Raw genomic sequence first — 17,150 nt, 5'->3', positions numbered from 1 at the left:
CGTAGAGGAGTAATTGCCGTGGATCCAGTCGAAGCCACTGCCTGGGACGACATCGCGATAGTGGATCCAGCCTTGGGCTGGAACCGGTGCTTGACCCGCATCGACGGATCCGGTCTTAGCCGCTGAACTAGGCTTTGACGCCACCGCAGCGGATCCCGTCTTGGATCCAGATCCCGACTTGGGCGCAGCTATGGATCCAGTTTTGGCAGTCGATCCAGACTTGGATACCGTGGATCCCGTCTTGGGTGTAGCAGCAGATCCGGCCTTGGATCCAGATCCCGATTTTGAAACAGCAGCCGTGGATATAGCCTTGGATCCAGATCCCGACTTGGACGCGGCAGCGGATCCAGTATTGGACGCCGATCCCGACTTGGATGCAGCGACGGATCCAGTCTTGGATCCGGTACCGGACTTCGAAGACGAAACCGAGGGCTTGGACGTGAATGTGGATCCGGTTTTGGGGACTGCTTTAGAGGCAGAGCCGACTTTGGACTTGGTCTTGGAAGGGGCTCTAGCCGGGGAAGAAGCTCGGGTCTTCTTGTGAGGCCAAGGAGGTCCAGTACCAGAAGCAGGAGATGCGCTACGTGGCCGTTTCGCCGCCGACGGACTCGCCCCACTTGGAGTCTGCTGAGCAGCTGAGTCACTAGCGGCCGGGGGCGATTCAGCAAGGGGAGAGAGTGGATCCGAGGATCCAGGGGAGGAGAAAGTGAATCCGAGATTGCAGCGGCCACCAAAGTTAGTCGTCGACGCACCATGTCACGCTCAGATAACCTGCGATCACGCTCCATATTCAGCTGCTGGTGCGGAATACGAGCACTAGCGAGCTGATCCCGTAGCTGTGTCGAAGTTGCCTTGACATCTTTCAATTTGTCACCTGAATCAACATAAGGAATGAATACGGGATTACAAGAGAGAAACAAGAGAGAATCCACGTATCCATACGGCGAATCTTGGATTCCAGCTCCGTTTGCGTCCGCTTGGCATCCGCCCACTCGGTGGCCGCCTTGTCGCGCTGAAGCTCGGTATCCGTCAACTTGTCCTGGATCTCGTCGCGGGCTTGAGTCATGCGCACGAACTCCTCAAGCGCGTAGTCTCGCCCAGCTGACAACTTCTCAATCGACTCTTTGGCATCCTTCAGCTCCTCGGAGAGACGAGCCAGGGCAACGTTTGGCGACGAGGAAGGTGAATTCGGCGCGGGAGACCCCCACGCGCTGACTCCGCCATGGGCGGATCCCACATAATCGTTGGTCACCACCTCTTCCGGAGTCAGGCGCAACTCGTCGCGGAGTATATCCAAGCTCTCGTCAGCAGCCGCGCTAGCAGCTTGGGAATCTTCCAGATCCCGCTCGAGACCGTGGATCCGCGATTGGAGCTGGTGGATCTCGGATCCGGCGAGCGCCATCTCCCGAAGGAGATGGTCGTTATCATCTCGCAAGCCATCCCGTTGACGGGAAACGCGATCCAGTCGTCCAGTCAGGTCGTGGATATCCACCGCTTGGTCGGCCAGCAGGAGTCGCAGATCCTGCGAGCGAGAAGCTGCGAGGTGTTTCCATCCTTGTATCTCCATGGCCTGATCGTGAGCCTGAGCTTGCAAGGTTTGGAGACGGGTGGTGTAAGAAGACGTGGATAACGCCTTGTATGTCTGTTGAGCCGCCGCCTCTGCGTGTTGAGCTCGGTCCCGAGCATCTTGGGCCGTCTGGAGCTCCGCCGTCAAGGTTCGCAATTGATCTGAAAGAGCTTGAGCCAAAGCCCGCAAATCCGTAGGCGACATGGAGGGACTGACCGGAGGAGTAGTGGATGGGGCCTTGCCCGGCGATTTGCTCGTGCGCTTTGCGGGAGACATGAGTCAGGTGAAGGAGGAAGCTGTTGGAGAAGCAGTGACGCTGGGAGTGTACGTCGTGAACGCTGTTGTGCAGCGCCGACCACGTACGTGATTGTATTGAAGTGCTTTCTCAGAAATAAGAGAGTGGATCTGACAAGGGGTCACTATCCTGAATTAGTGACAACACCAAGTGGTTAGGGAGGATTTGGATCGCCTGGCATGGATCCACGTTTCTCGGAGTGGATCGGCCCAGATAAGTGGCATCCCGTATGAGACGGCGATGGATATGGTATGGATAGCGTGTGGGAAGGCAGGATCCACCAAGGGAAGACTCGGATCCACCCTCACCTGAGTTCACTTAGGGGATATGGGATATACCATGTACAGGTGGATCGAGTGGGGATCCTATGAAGGAAGGATGGTATGTGTCATCTGAAGGTGGATCTGGCATCAACGACTAACGAGAAGGCAAGATCCACCACGGTGTGTCCCAGATCCCATACTTCCGAGTTCGGATCCAAGGAGATGAGGATCCCACACGGAGTGACCTGGATCCAGGATATGGGGATGGTGGATGCAACGGATCTCGAGCTTTCGTGAACGATGGAGATCACAGACAGTCGTAAGACAATGTTGGAAGACTGGTGAGCTCAGACCCGTGATGAGCGTACACTCGTAGTAAGGTGGATCGAGGTGACCTGGATCCGGACAAGTGCACCCATAATGTGGCGACCACAATGATTACGCCATGGATCCGGTGGATCTGATGATAATACAGCTGGGATGATGGTTCAAGGGAAGAAGGGACATGCAGCCGAGCCTGGAAAGGGATTTAGCAGGTGAAATACATAGAAGGTAGAAATCCAGGCAGGTATAGGCTTAAATATCAATACAGACTTCTATTTGCACGGTAACACGCAAGTGCCTTCCTGCCCTCAAGAACCGGAACTACATTGGCCGTACGAGCTCGGAGAAGGTTGGGAATTGCGAACCTAGTGTTGGTAGTGATAACTGGATAATACATTGGCCAGATCCTACAACCTAGTGAGCTTTCCTTTACACGTGCAGATCCGAAGGGTCAACCGGATTTACTACTTGGCCGGCTACACCTTAGAAGGTCTCAACTCTCAAGATCCCGTCACAGGAAGCGGCAAGTACGACGCAAAGGAACTACAAAGGCAAGGAAACACACCCGCAAGGTAACCCTACGGCCAGATCCCAGATGTAGGCCCCGATCCATAAGCTCGAATATTCGCTTAGGATTCGGAACCATCCACGGACGCAGAGTGAAGATTTTCCGCTGCTGCTCCAGCCCATCCCCACGTCTCGCCAAGACACTCAAGCTTCACCACTTGAACGCTTCGGAAGTTACCGAGAGAGCAACTACCGACGGGTACACAAGGTGAGGAAAGTTCAGTAGATCACGGGTCATCGGGGGACCCCCTCCGTTATTCGGTGTCTGGGCGCTGTTGGTAAGTTGGATCCAGCAATCTCGCAGATTTTGCTGATCCCGCTACACCACAACCTCATGCGCGACTCACAAAATCAATTTTAACCAACGAGCAGTCGCTACATGGTACCAAAACCACTTCTATTTTAGCCAACCAGCACTCGCTCGCGGCACTTGTCACACGCTCAGATTTGTGGATTGTGAGACGGCGCCCATTGGTCCCAAATCGACGCGAGTAAAAATGCCGAGGCGCATACTTTGGCGAGAACTTGCACTACACGTCAATGAGGCCGACACGGACGCGCTGCTCGATGGCCTGAAGGCCTTTGACATCAGCAAGAGCAACACTATAGCCTGCAGTATATGCGCAGACTCCGATCACAAAATGCGTTACAGGCTGCTAGAATGCAGCTGCGACGCGTGTGCTGAGGCTGGCGAGGCCATCACGGCGAAGTTCTCTTGGAGGGGGAAGGTGGTGACGTGCGTGTAGTCAAAGATTGCGTCAATTTACGGTTTTGGCGATCATCTAACTACGACTGAGCCTCCCAAATCTAAGAAGCTGACCTTGACGCAAAAGAATTTCTGTCGTGAGATGGCAGACCAGCAACTACGCCCTATGCGCATTCGGCTTGCACTCTCGCGAAAGTTTGAGACCTCGCTTGAGGACCTGCCGTCACTTACGTCCATTCAAAATTTTGTTAATTACTATTCAAGGACCTATTTGGAAAATCACGACCGCTTGAAGGAGTTGACGGCGTGGTTTCAGTCCCACGCCTTCCACGGATCTGAGCAAATGACGCAGCTTTTTACGTGTGAGTGGAATTACGACTACGATAGAAAACTAGTTGCTGGAAACGGCTCAGACGAGAAGCCGTTTATTATCGACCTTTCAACTAAAGCTCTGATGCTTCGGATGCTGCTGCCACCCGACAGTGTTGTGCTGCATATCGATGCTACGTATAAAACCAACCAAGTGGGTTATCCGGTCATCGTGGTCGGGATATCCGACCGCTCTCGGTGTTTCCACCTAGTTGCACTATTTGTCTTCTCTCAGGATACACAGTACATCTACGAAGCTGCCCTGATGTCTCTTCGTCGGATCTATTGTTGGATTTCAGGCAAAGATCTCGTTGTACAGTACGCGATGGCGGTTGGAGATAAAGCTCAATGCAATGCGCTGCATTCAGGTTTTGGGGGTTATCCCCGCTTTCGTTTTCTCATGTGTTTTTTTATGGGATGGAGAAGGTTCAGAGTGCAATAAAGACATTTCCCTCGCTGCTAGCGGCGAAGGTGTTGCGAGATATATACGATGTACACATTGCCAGAACCGAACAAGCGTATTTGATGCTGTGGGACGCAATTTTGTGGGAATGGGAAAGTGATCTGAGACTGTTTCTATTTCAAAGTACATGGACGCGCAATGGCTGCAAGGGATTTTTAGTACGTGGCAGGCGTACGCTACTCCAACTGGTTTCGCCACCACTAACAACCCCGTAGAAACCTTCAACACCGTACTCAAAAGGGATTACACGTTACGTCGTGGGCTAAATCTGGGAGCACTGTTGCGCGAGTTTAGCGCGTGTTGCCAAGATCAGTCTTCTAGAACGCGAACATTCGCGTTCGGGGTCATACCTTCCGACACGCTCACACGCAGGATTACGGAGCTGGTGCGAGTAAACTTACTGACGACGGTAGAGGACGATACTTCTGATAATGGGCGGCCAGATATCATCCAAGTCAAGACATATCTCGCTCCTTGTGTTTCCGTAGCCCCAAACAAGCGAAGTGAGTAAGGTATTGCTGCTTCAGCTCAGATGGGTACTAATTATGCACGAATGGAGGTGCAGGGCCAGCCTGCAGGTGGATGGCTCGTCGACATTGAGAAACAGACGTGCGGCTGTAGCTACAGGTTCGTATTTGGTGCTTGTGTACACCTGCTATACGCACTGCGTATTACTGAATACGTGGACAGTTGCGGTCGCAGCATTATCGTCAACAGGAAGAAAAGAAGACGCACCACATTACAAGCTCCCGACGGAGGAGGTCGGTCCGGCTCTGAGCTATGTCTAACCCAGCACTTTCGATTTAGCCGGCAACAGTTCAGAGTTTGGGTAGTCCTCCTTAATAGATGTGGTTCGTTAACGTGCACGCGAGAGTATGATGCGCCGCAACGCCACATCTCTCCTTTTGCATGATTTTTTTTAAAATATCCAGCATGTTCTTCTACAACTTGCTCTCAGTATGTATTAAATAAGGTGAAATTACACTTCTAAATTTTCCGCACACGCAATCGTCATATTATTTGGTAGGATACATGATGCGACCGCTCAAGCTTGAACACTCGTCGTCAACTTGGTGCTGGGGCAAGAAAAATGCAAAAATGAGACTTGAATGATGTTTAAGCACCCAGCGTCTCTAAAAATAATGACAATCACTTCTCAAATCAGAGAACGCATAATGGAAAACTTGGTTTGCTTTATACGTGTGCGAGATCATCGTGATTCCTTCTTATTCCCCTAGTTTTCACTATTACCTTCCCAGCATCCGTCGCATGCGCATCTAAACCACCTCTCGTTACCGTAGTTAACCGTAATCTCAGCGCCTGCATTCACATCCTTAATCATCCGCACGAAGACCTTCACGTTGCGCCTGTTCTGCATCTCGACGAAGACAGCGTTTGGATCCCACGCATGGCTTATGAACCTAGTGATGGACCCTTTATAGACGGCCTCTATGTACACGAATTTCTTTGTCACCGACTTCGTATTGTAGACAAATGTGTTTCCGCTATTCTGTTTGAGGGCTTGGTCGGGTTGTCCTGCCACCTTCGCTAGCCACTCGCTGAGCTCTCCAGTGTACTCGCCTACAATGTCGCCGATGTCGAGAAAGGTGGTGGTGCACACACCCAGACCAACTCGGTCGATGTCGAACAGTTTCAGCGTATCACGCACAATCGGAACGTTACTACAGCGCCCGTTCAGCTTGCAGCAGCTACAGGTACAGTAAACGGCAGTTTCTACGTTGTCGCAGCTGTCCCAGAAGCAGTCTCCGACACAGCGGCACTTATAGAAAGAGCCGAGGTCGGGGAAGCGGATCCCATTCGTAATGCACTCGTCTATAGACTCGATGCCCTCCGGCCAGGTCCGCTCGTGTAGCAACGCAAGCCCCCGTTCGACTGGCTCCTTGTACATGGGTCGTCGAGCATGCAAGTTTGCTAGGCGACTCTTTATGCCAGGTATCTATAGAAGATCCTTTATCTTCATAGCTGTAATGGGGTGTGCGTGGTGGGTCTGCGGTCCACTCCGCGCTACAGCGCACTTCGACTGGTGACGGCGCTTGCGAGAGCGGGGCACGTGGCACGAACCTGTACGCGTTTTCGCCTCATGTCGGATCTTGGCTTTGGCGAGCTGAGTCGGGATCTAAAGCATGTACTCCTCTGCTCTGAGCACCTCCTGGTCGGTGGGCTCGACGTCCTTAGCAGATGGTACGTTTTCCTAGCACGCAACATGCTCCTTGGCAGCTGGTTCTTGTCCTGGATAACACCACTCGCTTGATCTCCAGTTTGGACGGTGCTGGACGTGATCTCGCCCCCCACGGTTGCCCCCATGGTTGGCTCCGGGTCGTCTGGCTCCACGGAAAATGACGGCTCGTCGGTTTCCTCACACGCACTACGGTCTTTTGCCCTGGAATTAACGTGTATGAGCGCAGCTTTCGTCAAATTGCATAGACTGGCTTAAACCGGTTCCCAAAATCGGTCAATGGACAGCTTAGCATTAGATAGCGTGGAATCACCTCTCCGGTGTCGACTGATATTGGGTATTCAGCATCGACGTCCTCGTCGATTTGCAGGACGACCGACGTGCGATGCCCGCGGGGATCGCCTGTCACGAAGGCCACCGAGTAGTTGTGGTGTAGTGATTTCTCCGTGGTTGCGGATTATCACTCGTCGACAAAGACGTGACACCGCCCAAGATGTTCAAACGACGAACCCTCGGTCATGTGATGTACGGAGACGCCAAGGTGCAAGGGACTCGACGGCGTCACTTCCGAGCTTTCAACGAGTATTGGATACGGCCATATGTCACTGAATCCAGGCTGTCCTTATTTTTAATAATGGACTGGCCGGATTCGCATTCAGCGGACGATCTACGGTACGAACCCTCAGTGGCGGTTGGGATGAGTTCGTGGAAGACTCAGCGACCTTTGGAAGTCACGTTCACCGTCTGGGACAGGGCGCGGACCGTTAAAGATACTCATGCGACGGTGCAGACGATCGCTTGGTATGCAAGAAGATCCATAACGGATCATTGTTCACTTGATATTTGTAAATTTGATTAGGACTTCTTATTAGGAATAGACCCGAAAGGGTAAGCTTAAATACAGAACAGAATTTCCACTCAAGCACACAGAGCGACGTCCGGCTTCAAGGTAAGCGTCTGGTCAAGCTTGTTTGAGTGTGTTATGCCTGTCGGTGAACTCGAAGCTCTGTAGCGAGGGTTCATCCGGCAAGGCCAAGAGACTTTGTGTATTGGCTGATTACTATCGGGAGGTTTTACGTGACGGCTTATTGTTGCCTATTTGCACGACTGGGAGTGCTTGAATTGCCTCCCTTTTATTCTTCCAACCGAGTGTTGAACACTCGGTGATCTCGTAAAAGACTTACCCGTGCCTGGTACCCTTCCGTTGTTGGGACCACGAGGATTCAAAACACCTACTAGCTTTGCTCGTGCTAGTAGCGTGTTCTTATTTTTACTGGTTGGTCTATATAAGTAGTTTACAAGGTCCAGTTTGTCCCGGTGCAAGGGCAGAACTGGGGACTTCAGGTCCGCCCGAACGATCGTTTACTATCCTAGTAGGCGTATTGGTGTGGGAGCTTCCTAACTACATTTGTAGCTAGAGCTCACGTGGGAATTCCAACACTACATAGTACTCTACAGTGTCGCCGGCATACAGACTGGCGGGATGCATTTCGGAGGCACTGAGCCCCGGCATGTTCTGTGCGTGCCTGAGTGTGGAGCGCAGCGCGGTGCCGTGTCGTGGTGCCGGCGCCAGGGAAGAATGAAATGCTACTTTTTGTGTGACACCAGAAATCACACAACTACATACATTCGTTTAACATTCGCGAGACCGCATTGCACGCGGGGGCAGGCACCGCCACGCGACAGCGAAGGGTCGGGCTTCTCTACAGGCTGCAGAAGGGCGAGTTGAGCCTGCCCCTTTGCGGCTACAGTATTCAGTGAACGCCTGATATATATGCCAGTCTGTAGTACATTGCTCAAAGCAGTTTGGAGCGAAAAACAGCCTGTATTGATATAAGTTAACAAAGCAAGTAATTGATGCTCGCTTTGTTAACTAAACCCGAATGTTTGAATGGTTGTCGCGCTCACCGTCGACCACGCACCCTCTCACCACATCAATGCAGTAAGTAAATCCATTTTATAAGGCTCGGCGTGTCCTTCTCCTAAGCGATTTAATGCAGGCATCACTTTTTTTGATAATAGAGTAGCCTTCTCCACTGGTTGCTTTAGTAGTGTAGCTGACGACTTGAAAATACAACACATGGTGGAGTGGTTGGGAGACAGAACTCGTTTACGACCCATTCAGCGATTGCCTTGTAGGACATAGTACGAGAGAGTGACCACCTTCTCGGCCCAGGTAAGGCGTAGCCGCCTCGTATATTGCGGGGCATGGCGGATTTGGTAGCTTAGTAACGGCGGGATGTGAAGGTCCGTTAAACTATATGCGCATAGTATGCATGTATTACATACATGTGCAAGGCGCCAAAAGCGCGCCAATTTCAAATGTTGACATGTACTGGATTTTTTGCTTGTTCCTCCGGTGGATTCAATCTTAGCTCAATACCTTTGCACATCTCCTTCTTGTCGTGGTATTACTCTTTGTGGTAGTTTATGCGTTCATGACCCGTTCACTATTTACGCAGAATACTGTAGTGTATTGGCAAATCGATTTGGAGTTTGTGTGTTAATCAGATCTGTACAGTACGTGTGATCCTAATGTTTTCTCGTAAAAAGTCATCGATTTGTTTTATCTGTGATCGAATTGCCATTTCAAAACGGCAAAAATGGTCGATTTACAGGATATCGATGTGGATTTGGTGTCGATTTGGCAGCCAGTCAAGCAAGATCGATTTGTACTTTTTATAGACCTCAATTTAATAAAACAATCTCTTTTTATTATAAATCGAGCATCAGGCTCGGAAGTAATTTATCGTGTAATTTCATGCTAACACACCGCCGGCGTACAGCAGATATTGCGAGCAGAAAAAAATAGTGAATTGCCGCGACATGAAGGCGAAGACGTGTAGCAGCAACACGCAAGGATAAATGGCTACAATAGCTACGACCGTCATCACGTCCAGCTCGTACGTAGCACTCAGCGAGTGGCCGTTGATGGAGCTCGCTTCTGTCCCCGCGTCGCCGCCGAGATGGATGATCGTCGAAAGGACGTTCTGTAGCAACCAGAAGAACATGGACGCAGCAATTGCGCCAGGAACGCCCGTGGTCAGAAGTTTGATCCCGCCAAAGTAGAGCTGCGCGTACATGCCGTAGAGTCCCTCTTCCTGCTGCATGTGGACGGACGGACCGTAGACCATGACGCGCTCGCTGGGGGGCGATATGAAATTGAACAGCACGCAGTCCAATTGCAGTAGATGCCGTAGCGTCCAAATCTCGAAGCTTTGGAACCTGACCGCGCATGCTGTTGTCAGCGTCAGCGGTAGCTTGACCGCGTACAACGTAGTGACGCATCCGAGTGCTACCACCGAAAAAACGACGTTTGCGCCGTGGAACAGCAGCGTCTTGTACGTCATGAGCTGGAAGGGAGCGGATAGCAGCAACCAAATAAACAAACATTCTTCTGAGCATGCGTGGCAGGCGCGTTCGCACCGATTCAGGACGGGTTTGTACCTCTCCAGGTTCTCGAAGTCGGACTCAGCCTCGATAATAGACACCTCAAAGGTGCCGTATTCGTCGTTAACGACGGATCCCAGGTTGCGCATGTCGCTTTTGAGCTGGATCAGTGGTGGACTAGAGGTCTCCTGATCGGCGAGAGCGGCCATCCCTCGGTGAGCAGCTCTGTGTGTCTGTATTGGAGTGCAAGTGCCACTGAAAAGACTTCAGCGTGGTGAGACCTTCAACCAAGCTAAGCCAAGTCTCCCGCCTCTCTACCACTGCCCTCGCCAGGTGGCGCGCAAGTCCTGGACGGACATTACATTAATATCTCTGTGATTCGCTGAAAACGTTTTTTTTATTTTCGACCAATCGAACAGCGGATCCTGTCCAAAGCACCATTCTGTAATGGCAGACGCGAGCAGTAACTACGACGACGTTTGGACCAAGTACTTCGACTACAAGGAGGACCTGGCGCTGCGCAACGGAGACGTAAGCTGAATAGAAGTACTCTATAGCATTTCGTTGGAATGAGTCTCACATTGACAATTTTTATCGCTCTCGATCTGCTTGAAGACATTCCGCTTGTATCGTGCAGGCACGCAGGGTCCGCACGTGGTACTGCTACACGGTGGAGGGTACACGTCCATGACTTGGTGCCTTGTAACGGTACGCCAAAAAATCCACTGCGCTGACTTAAATGAACAAATATCTATATGCATAAATGTTTTTTGACTCGAACATATATATGTACTACATTTATGAAATTAATCTGTATAGGCAATGCTAAAAGAGACGTGCACGCTGTACGCCTTCGACCTGAGAGGCCACGGCCAGACTAACACAACCCACGACGACGACTTGTCCATTAATACGCTGGTCCAAGATACACTGAGCGTCCTGGACCATGTTATCCCTCCCATGACTTTGAAGACAGACGGAGTTGCTGACCCAGATAACCCGCAAACCATCCTCGTTGGCCATAGGTGCGTACATCTATTGCAAGAATGCCTAGTGAATGTGTAAAACAACACAGTATTTATCATTTTTTGGTTCCAGTCTGGGCGGCGCACTTGCTGTTCGAGTCGCTGCTACGAGCAAAGTGCCATCCCTGGTGGGTGTAATGGTGATCGATGTAGTGGAGGGCACTGCCTTGGCATCGCTGAAGCACATGGGCGCGATCCTTGATCGCCGTCCGTCTCAGTTCCGCTCCTATAAGGACGCCATCCATTGGGCCCTACACAGCGGCACTGTTCACAACCAGGAAGCTGCCGAAGTTTCAATCCCGTCGCAACTAAAGCAGCTTGGAGACGGCTCACTGGCTTGGAAGACGGACCTGGCATGCAGTGCCAAGTACTGGCGCGGTAAGTGTTGCTTTGTCTGTCTCTGTAGAGACGCAGCTGTTTCTAATCGCTGCTGTTATTGCTCACAGACTGGTTTATTGGACTCTCGACGCAGTTTTTGTCTCTGAAGGAAGCCAAAGTGTTGGTGCTCGCGGGTAAGGATTCCCAGTCTTTTCGCTTTCAAGTGCTGGTCGCTAACGTGAGCAATCGTTTCTATGCCTTAGGCCCGGACCGCCTCGACACGGAGCTCATGCGTGGCCAAATGATGGGTAAATTTGAGATGAGGCTCATGTATTCGTCAGGACACGCGATTCAAGAAGATTGCCCAAACGAGGTGGCAAATGCCATCACGGAATTCAGTGGCCGCTGCACTCGTGTTATGAGCGGGGGCGTCTTTGGTCCCGACGGTGTACCAAGGAAGATGATGAACGCGGATCTTGCCCTGACGGAACGTCTTGCCAAAGCACGTGCTATGATCCCTAAGGATAGCGTTCTCCCCGCTGTTCATCCCGCTGCTCGCCCGAAGAAACTTCAAACTAAATTACCATAAAATAGGACTTACAGTTTTAGATGTTTCATATGCGGGAGGATAAGTACGTCAGCCAATCAAATCACTACAAATATATCCTCGCTGAGGTCAAATACTGCTTTTGAGTATGACTACTAGTCGCTATTTTCCGGGGCGTGACCGTAGTAAATATTGTGGTATATCCGTGTGACGGGGTCACACAGCACCTTGCACTAAGAGGAAGTCGGCTTCTGAGAGTATACAAGCTCTGAGTGAGCAGTAGTTCACAGGTCCATTTTGTCTAAGGGAGCGAAGTGACCTTTTTTAAGTAAGTTGTAAACTGATTGTATTTATAGCTTGAGTTAAATATGCAAACTCTAAGTCACCTTTAGTAAAGCTATGTCATCAGCCAATGCTTGGCCTCTGACGACCCTGGTACCATGTACCAGGTATCTTGAAGTGTTGATGTGTCACACTTCAGGTAACCAGGGGTACACCTAGGGTTGCGTACCCCGTTACATGTAACGGGGTACAATCCAGTGTGCAGCGTCGTCTACCACCAGGTTACATAAAGAGTGACCCGTCACTTTTGTGGACACCTGGTACACGGTATCAGGTGCTCTCGGAGCCAGTCAAGGCATGACTACTTAGCTCCACTATAGGTAAACTCTAGTTTGTATGGAGCCCAAGCTAACCTTACTTATAAATATATCAGTCTTGAATCTACTCTTCTAAGTAGCAAACCGTTCCCTTTAAGGGCGGGAACACGTGGACTAACGTTCACTCGGGTAGTAAATACCCTTAAGCACTCCCTCTGTGCAATGTGCTGTGTGACCCCGTCACACTTGGTAGCACTAGAAGTCAATCCAAAACCATCGCGGGTAGATTGAACTACCTGAATCCTCTGTGCGCTCAACGTTTGAGCCACGATGGACCGAAGCGAGTTGACTCGCTTGAACGACTCACAGTACGAGTCTGTTCGGCAGATGGGAGGCATCTTTGGACGAGATGTCCTTCGCAGCTTGGCGGCGGCGACGTCTGTCAAGCAACAAGAACGCGTGACTGCGTTTGAGACCTACGAGCGTGGTCTCATCGCTCACGTCCGTGGGAGTTTGGAGGCCTCGATGGCCGCTCCCCAGGCAACCAGGCCTAAGCCGGTGTGGCTGAAGGTCCCCGCGTTTGAGGGGAAGGAAGGAGAGAGCCTTCACTTCTGGGTCCGTGAGGTGGAGATCGCCATGAAGGCGGGTCTCATCTCGGACGAGCCAGCTCGGGTGGCGTTTGCCCTGTCCAACCTTGGTGGACGTGCCAAGCACTGGGCATACACCAGGGAGACGACATCTCATGGATGCTTTGCATCCTGGGCTCAGCTGTGTGAGCAGCTTCGAGCCGCGTTCCTACCGGCGAACAACGAGTTCCGCCAGCGCTCACGCTTTGTCGCGTGTAAGCAAGGTAAACGTGAGCTGCAGGAGTACGCGAAAGAGATGCGCACGCTGGTGGCATCTCTGGCAGGGAATCCGCAGCCTGAAGACGTCAAGACAACAGTATTCATGGACGGTCTGAGGTCGGTCCTGCTCACACCCAGCTATTCTGATTGCAAGCGACAACTATGGAGGAGGCGATTCGAATCGCCCTCCAAGAAGAGTGCAGCCACAAGCAGCCAGGTACTCCTCGGGAAGAGGAACATCGCCACGATGAGAATGGCGTTCCTCGGGAGGCGGAGCATCGCAGCAATGACGTGTCGCTCCTGCTGTCACGCCGCCCGTTGAAATCGGTGCGTACAGCGAGCTCGAACCCACGGACTTAAGCTCAGCCGAGAGCTTGGTCCGCTGCTATGGATGCGGCAGACATGGACACTACCAGCGTGTGTGTCCCCCGCCAGTCCTCGGGAAGAAAACAGCCCGTGGACCCCAAGTCCGGTGGTCGCAGGCCACGGCCAGGTGGACGAAGACTCCCCGGCCACCAGTAGAGGCAGTATAAGGCTGAAGAGCGCTAAGTCTTCGTGATGGGTGTGCAGGTTGTGCACACCACGGGACTTAGCCCAGAGAGACGTGGTTCTCTCAAACCGGCGAAGGGCAGTGATGGGCTGCCGGTAGTACACTCGATGCACGGGGGTACGGTACCTCTTGAACGTTTGATACGTTCCGGAGCGTTGATACGCCGCCGGAACGTCGTTTGGCATAGCGACACCCGCCTGAACTCTATGTCAGAGTGGCGGTCGCGAGCTGGTCCTTGGTCGACTAGCCCTTGGTATGGTGAAGGAAGTACCAATGGTCCTCAACGGACCTCAACGTTTCGTCTCGATGAACTCGCTCACCGCGGTGTCGCTCGCAGCTCTCGCCATGAACAACATGGCTGTGCCGAACATAAGGCACAGCCCGGACTTTGGTGTGGCAAGACTGAGAAGGGCCTACCAGTCCAGGTCTATGACGGAGCATTGGTGAGTCATGTTCCCACCTCCGTCATGACTGGGGCGTCTGATAGAGACCGCTAGGACTCAGAAGCGTCACGGAGTTGTCAACGCGCCGACAGCTCTGCGTACATGCTCCGCTGCGACAATGCCACGGGCATGAGTGTTTTGCCCGGCGTGTGGACCTGCTACACCAGCATCATCCAACGCCGAAGGTCGTCGCTCCGTACGGGCTTCGACAGTGGTTATGCCTTTAAGCGCTAACCAGGTGGGTAACTTAGAACCACACGGTCGCCCAGACCTTAGCTGAAGAGGAAGACGCTGAATGCGCTTCCTGTGTGGGTAACACAGTACCGCACGCAGTCGCCCAGACTATAACTGAAGAGGAAGGCATTGTCCATGCTTTCCTGTGTGGGTAACACAGTGCCCCACAAGGTCTCGAGTGCCTCTGATGTCGTCAACGAGACATCACGACGTGGGTAACGAAATACCACGTCACGTTAACCGCCGCAAGTCGGGTCTGAACCTTGTTCAGGCCGATGTCGCTTCAAGCGACTCGGAGGACAGGGCCCGGACTTCTCTGACTCGGTCAGTGGACACCAACTCTGTCCGGTGTGTGTGGGTCTGTCACGCCAGCTGATCCCAACACCGAAGGTCGTCGCGCCGTACGCGCTTCGACAGTGGTGGTGTCGAAGGGCTTTCACCAGGTGGGTAACATAGGTCCACATTGCGGGTAACAAGCTCCGCAAGCAGCGAAGACGCTTAAGGAGACCGACATTCGGTGCTCCGAGCGTGGGTAACAAAGTTCCACGCAAGGTCACTCAGACCATAACAGATAAGGAAGTCGCTGTATGCGCTTCCGGTGTGGGTAACAGAGTTCTACACCCAAGGCGGGTAACAGAGTTCCCCACACAGAGCCATTGGCTCGAGGCGCGAGGCTGTCTTGGCCTCGCCAGACGTGAGCAAATCGCTCGACGTCAAGTCGCGCAGACTCAAACCGCTGACGCGAGGGCTGGATGCCTTCGGTCGTCCATACCGACGCAGTGCACGGGGCGGATAGCCGTCGCGCCTGCCAGTGGCTACCAGAAGCCATGAGAGACTCAGTAGTCTCGAGGTTAAGTGGGGGAGAGACTCGGAAATACCTTTCCTCCCGGACTTCTCACGAGGCAGGTAGCCGTCGTGCTGCCAGTGGCTATCCCAAGCCACGAGAGACTCAATGGTCGTAAGTGTAAGTGCGGGAGAGGCTCGGAAATACCTTTTCACCCTAGTCTTGAGGTAAGACCAAGTTCCTTACGGAACCAGGCGTCGATGTACATCGACTGCAGGCTGGAGGCGAACAGCCGGGCTAGAGCTGCGGTAGCTCTTGCCGAACAAGACATAGTGGCGAAGAAAGCCACTGGCGCAAGGTACCTCGGAATCGCTGAGCAAATCGGCAGTGTTGGACTTGCAAGCAACCACACACGAGGCGAAGCGCGGACCTGGTGCAATCACGGCACCGGTCCCTTGGTCATGAACGACCTGTCGAGTAGGGTGAGCGGAACGTCTCACCCGCCGACAAAGCGGTTGCGGTACGTGATGTACGCAACGCGCCGGGTATAATGGGACGTGGAGCCATAACCAAAGTGTGGTGCACGAGTGCACACACAACTGACCAGGTGGTGGTCGAGGCAACGCACGCAGTCGTAACTGGTGCCGCGCCGAGCATGACACCGTCGTGATGGCTGCTTGCCTCACCATGGTTTGGTACCCGTGAGTACTCGGTGTCAATGCCAGACACCAACGCCGCAGTGGCATGGTGATGAGATATGCTCCACCACGGTCGAGTACCATTAAGGTACATGGTGTCTGTGACAGACACTGGTATAGGTGCAAAGGATATGCACCATACCACGACCCGATGCGCGCTGGGCGTATACGCTGTGGGTCAACGCACGTTCCGTGCATCGGCACTGGCTGCTGTCGAGCAGCCTGCCGGGAGTTCCACGTGATGAACTCGTCGTGCATGACACACATGAAGTGCACGGAGCACTTATGGTAGCTGTACACAGCGTACCTCGTGTACGGGCCCATGGACCTGTACACTGTGCTTGCAAATGCGTCGTCCACGATGCGAGCACTAGCCATGATTCAGTTCAGGCGACAGCACAGCAGAAGCTGTTGCCGCCAAACATGACAACCTTGTGGTGGGCGTACCGCACCAAAGGTTAGTATCGTACGGTACATGGTATTGATGGGAGACACCTACGCCACGGCTGTGTACCGTCACGCTACAAGGTGTCGATGAAGTACACCTACGCGCCGTAGGTATGACGGCCAAGACGCGAAGAGAGCGTGACAGAGGCTCTGCCCGCAAGGATGGATCCTTGCTGGAGCCAAAGGCATGGCCCGAGGTGAGCTGAGAGCTTCCTCTAGTGCTGGGGCAGGTGTTGCCCTTCTCGGTGTCGTCCCTTGCGGGAGACACCATGCTCCTGGCGCGTTCGCTAGGACTGTCGTGTCCTATGGTGCGAGTTGTGGGCGAATGCCACACGTTCGGATGCTATTGCACCCTGTGCTAAAGCACTGTACGCGCGCTAGCGCAGGAGCTAAGGCAGCTCTGAGTGTAGGCTTTGCGGCCAACACAGTTGTGGGCATAGGGATGCAAATCCGAGTGAGCTTTGGGAGCACAGGTCACTGTGGGTATGACTGAGAGCCACGACAGTGTCGTGGCTGCTC

The 17,150-nt window shown here is 52.8% G+C and overlaps 2 protein-coding genes across 2 annotated transcripts; one reads left to right on the top strand and one right to left on the bottom strand.

Annotated features, from left to right (window-relative positions):
- Window positions 1-9,510: 9,510 nt before the first annotated feature.
- PITG_21317 (uncharacterized protein) lies at window positions 9,511-10,350 on the bottom strand (the record flags this gene model as incomplete). The annotated part of the gene is made up of 1 exon (XM_002894936.1): window positions 9,511-10,350. One exon carries the CDS (start codon window positions 10,348-10,350, stop codon window positions 9,511-9,513), a length of 840 nt encoding a protein of 279 aa, XP_002894982.1.
- A 238-nt stretch (window positions 10,351-10,588) lies between these two features.
- Window positions 10,589-12,073, top strand: PITG_21316 (protein phosphatase methylesterase, putative; the record flags this gene model as incomplete). Its single annotated transcript, XM_002894935.1, has 6 exons — window positions 10,589-10,672; window positions 10,757-10,849; window positions 10,961-11,166; window positions 11,240-11,544; window positions 11,613-11,678; window positions 11,748-12,073. 6 exons carry the CDS (start codon window positions 10,589-10,591, stop codon window positions 12,071-12,073), a joined length of 1,080 nt encoding a protein of 359 aa, XP_002894981.1.
- Window positions 12,074-17,150: the final 5,077 nt, after the last annotated feature.

This window comes from Phytophthora infestans, genomic scaffold (assembly GCF_000142945.1).
Source record: "Phytophthora infestans T30-4 supercont1.328 genomic scaffold, whole genome shotgun sequence".
NCBI classification, from domain to species: Eukaryota; Oomycota; class Peronosporomycetes; order Peronosporales; family Peronosporaceae; genus Phytophthora; species Phytophthora infestans.
The sequence above is the reverse complement of the archived record's forward strand: the minus strand, read 5'-3'. Positions and strand labels throughout refer to the sequence as shown.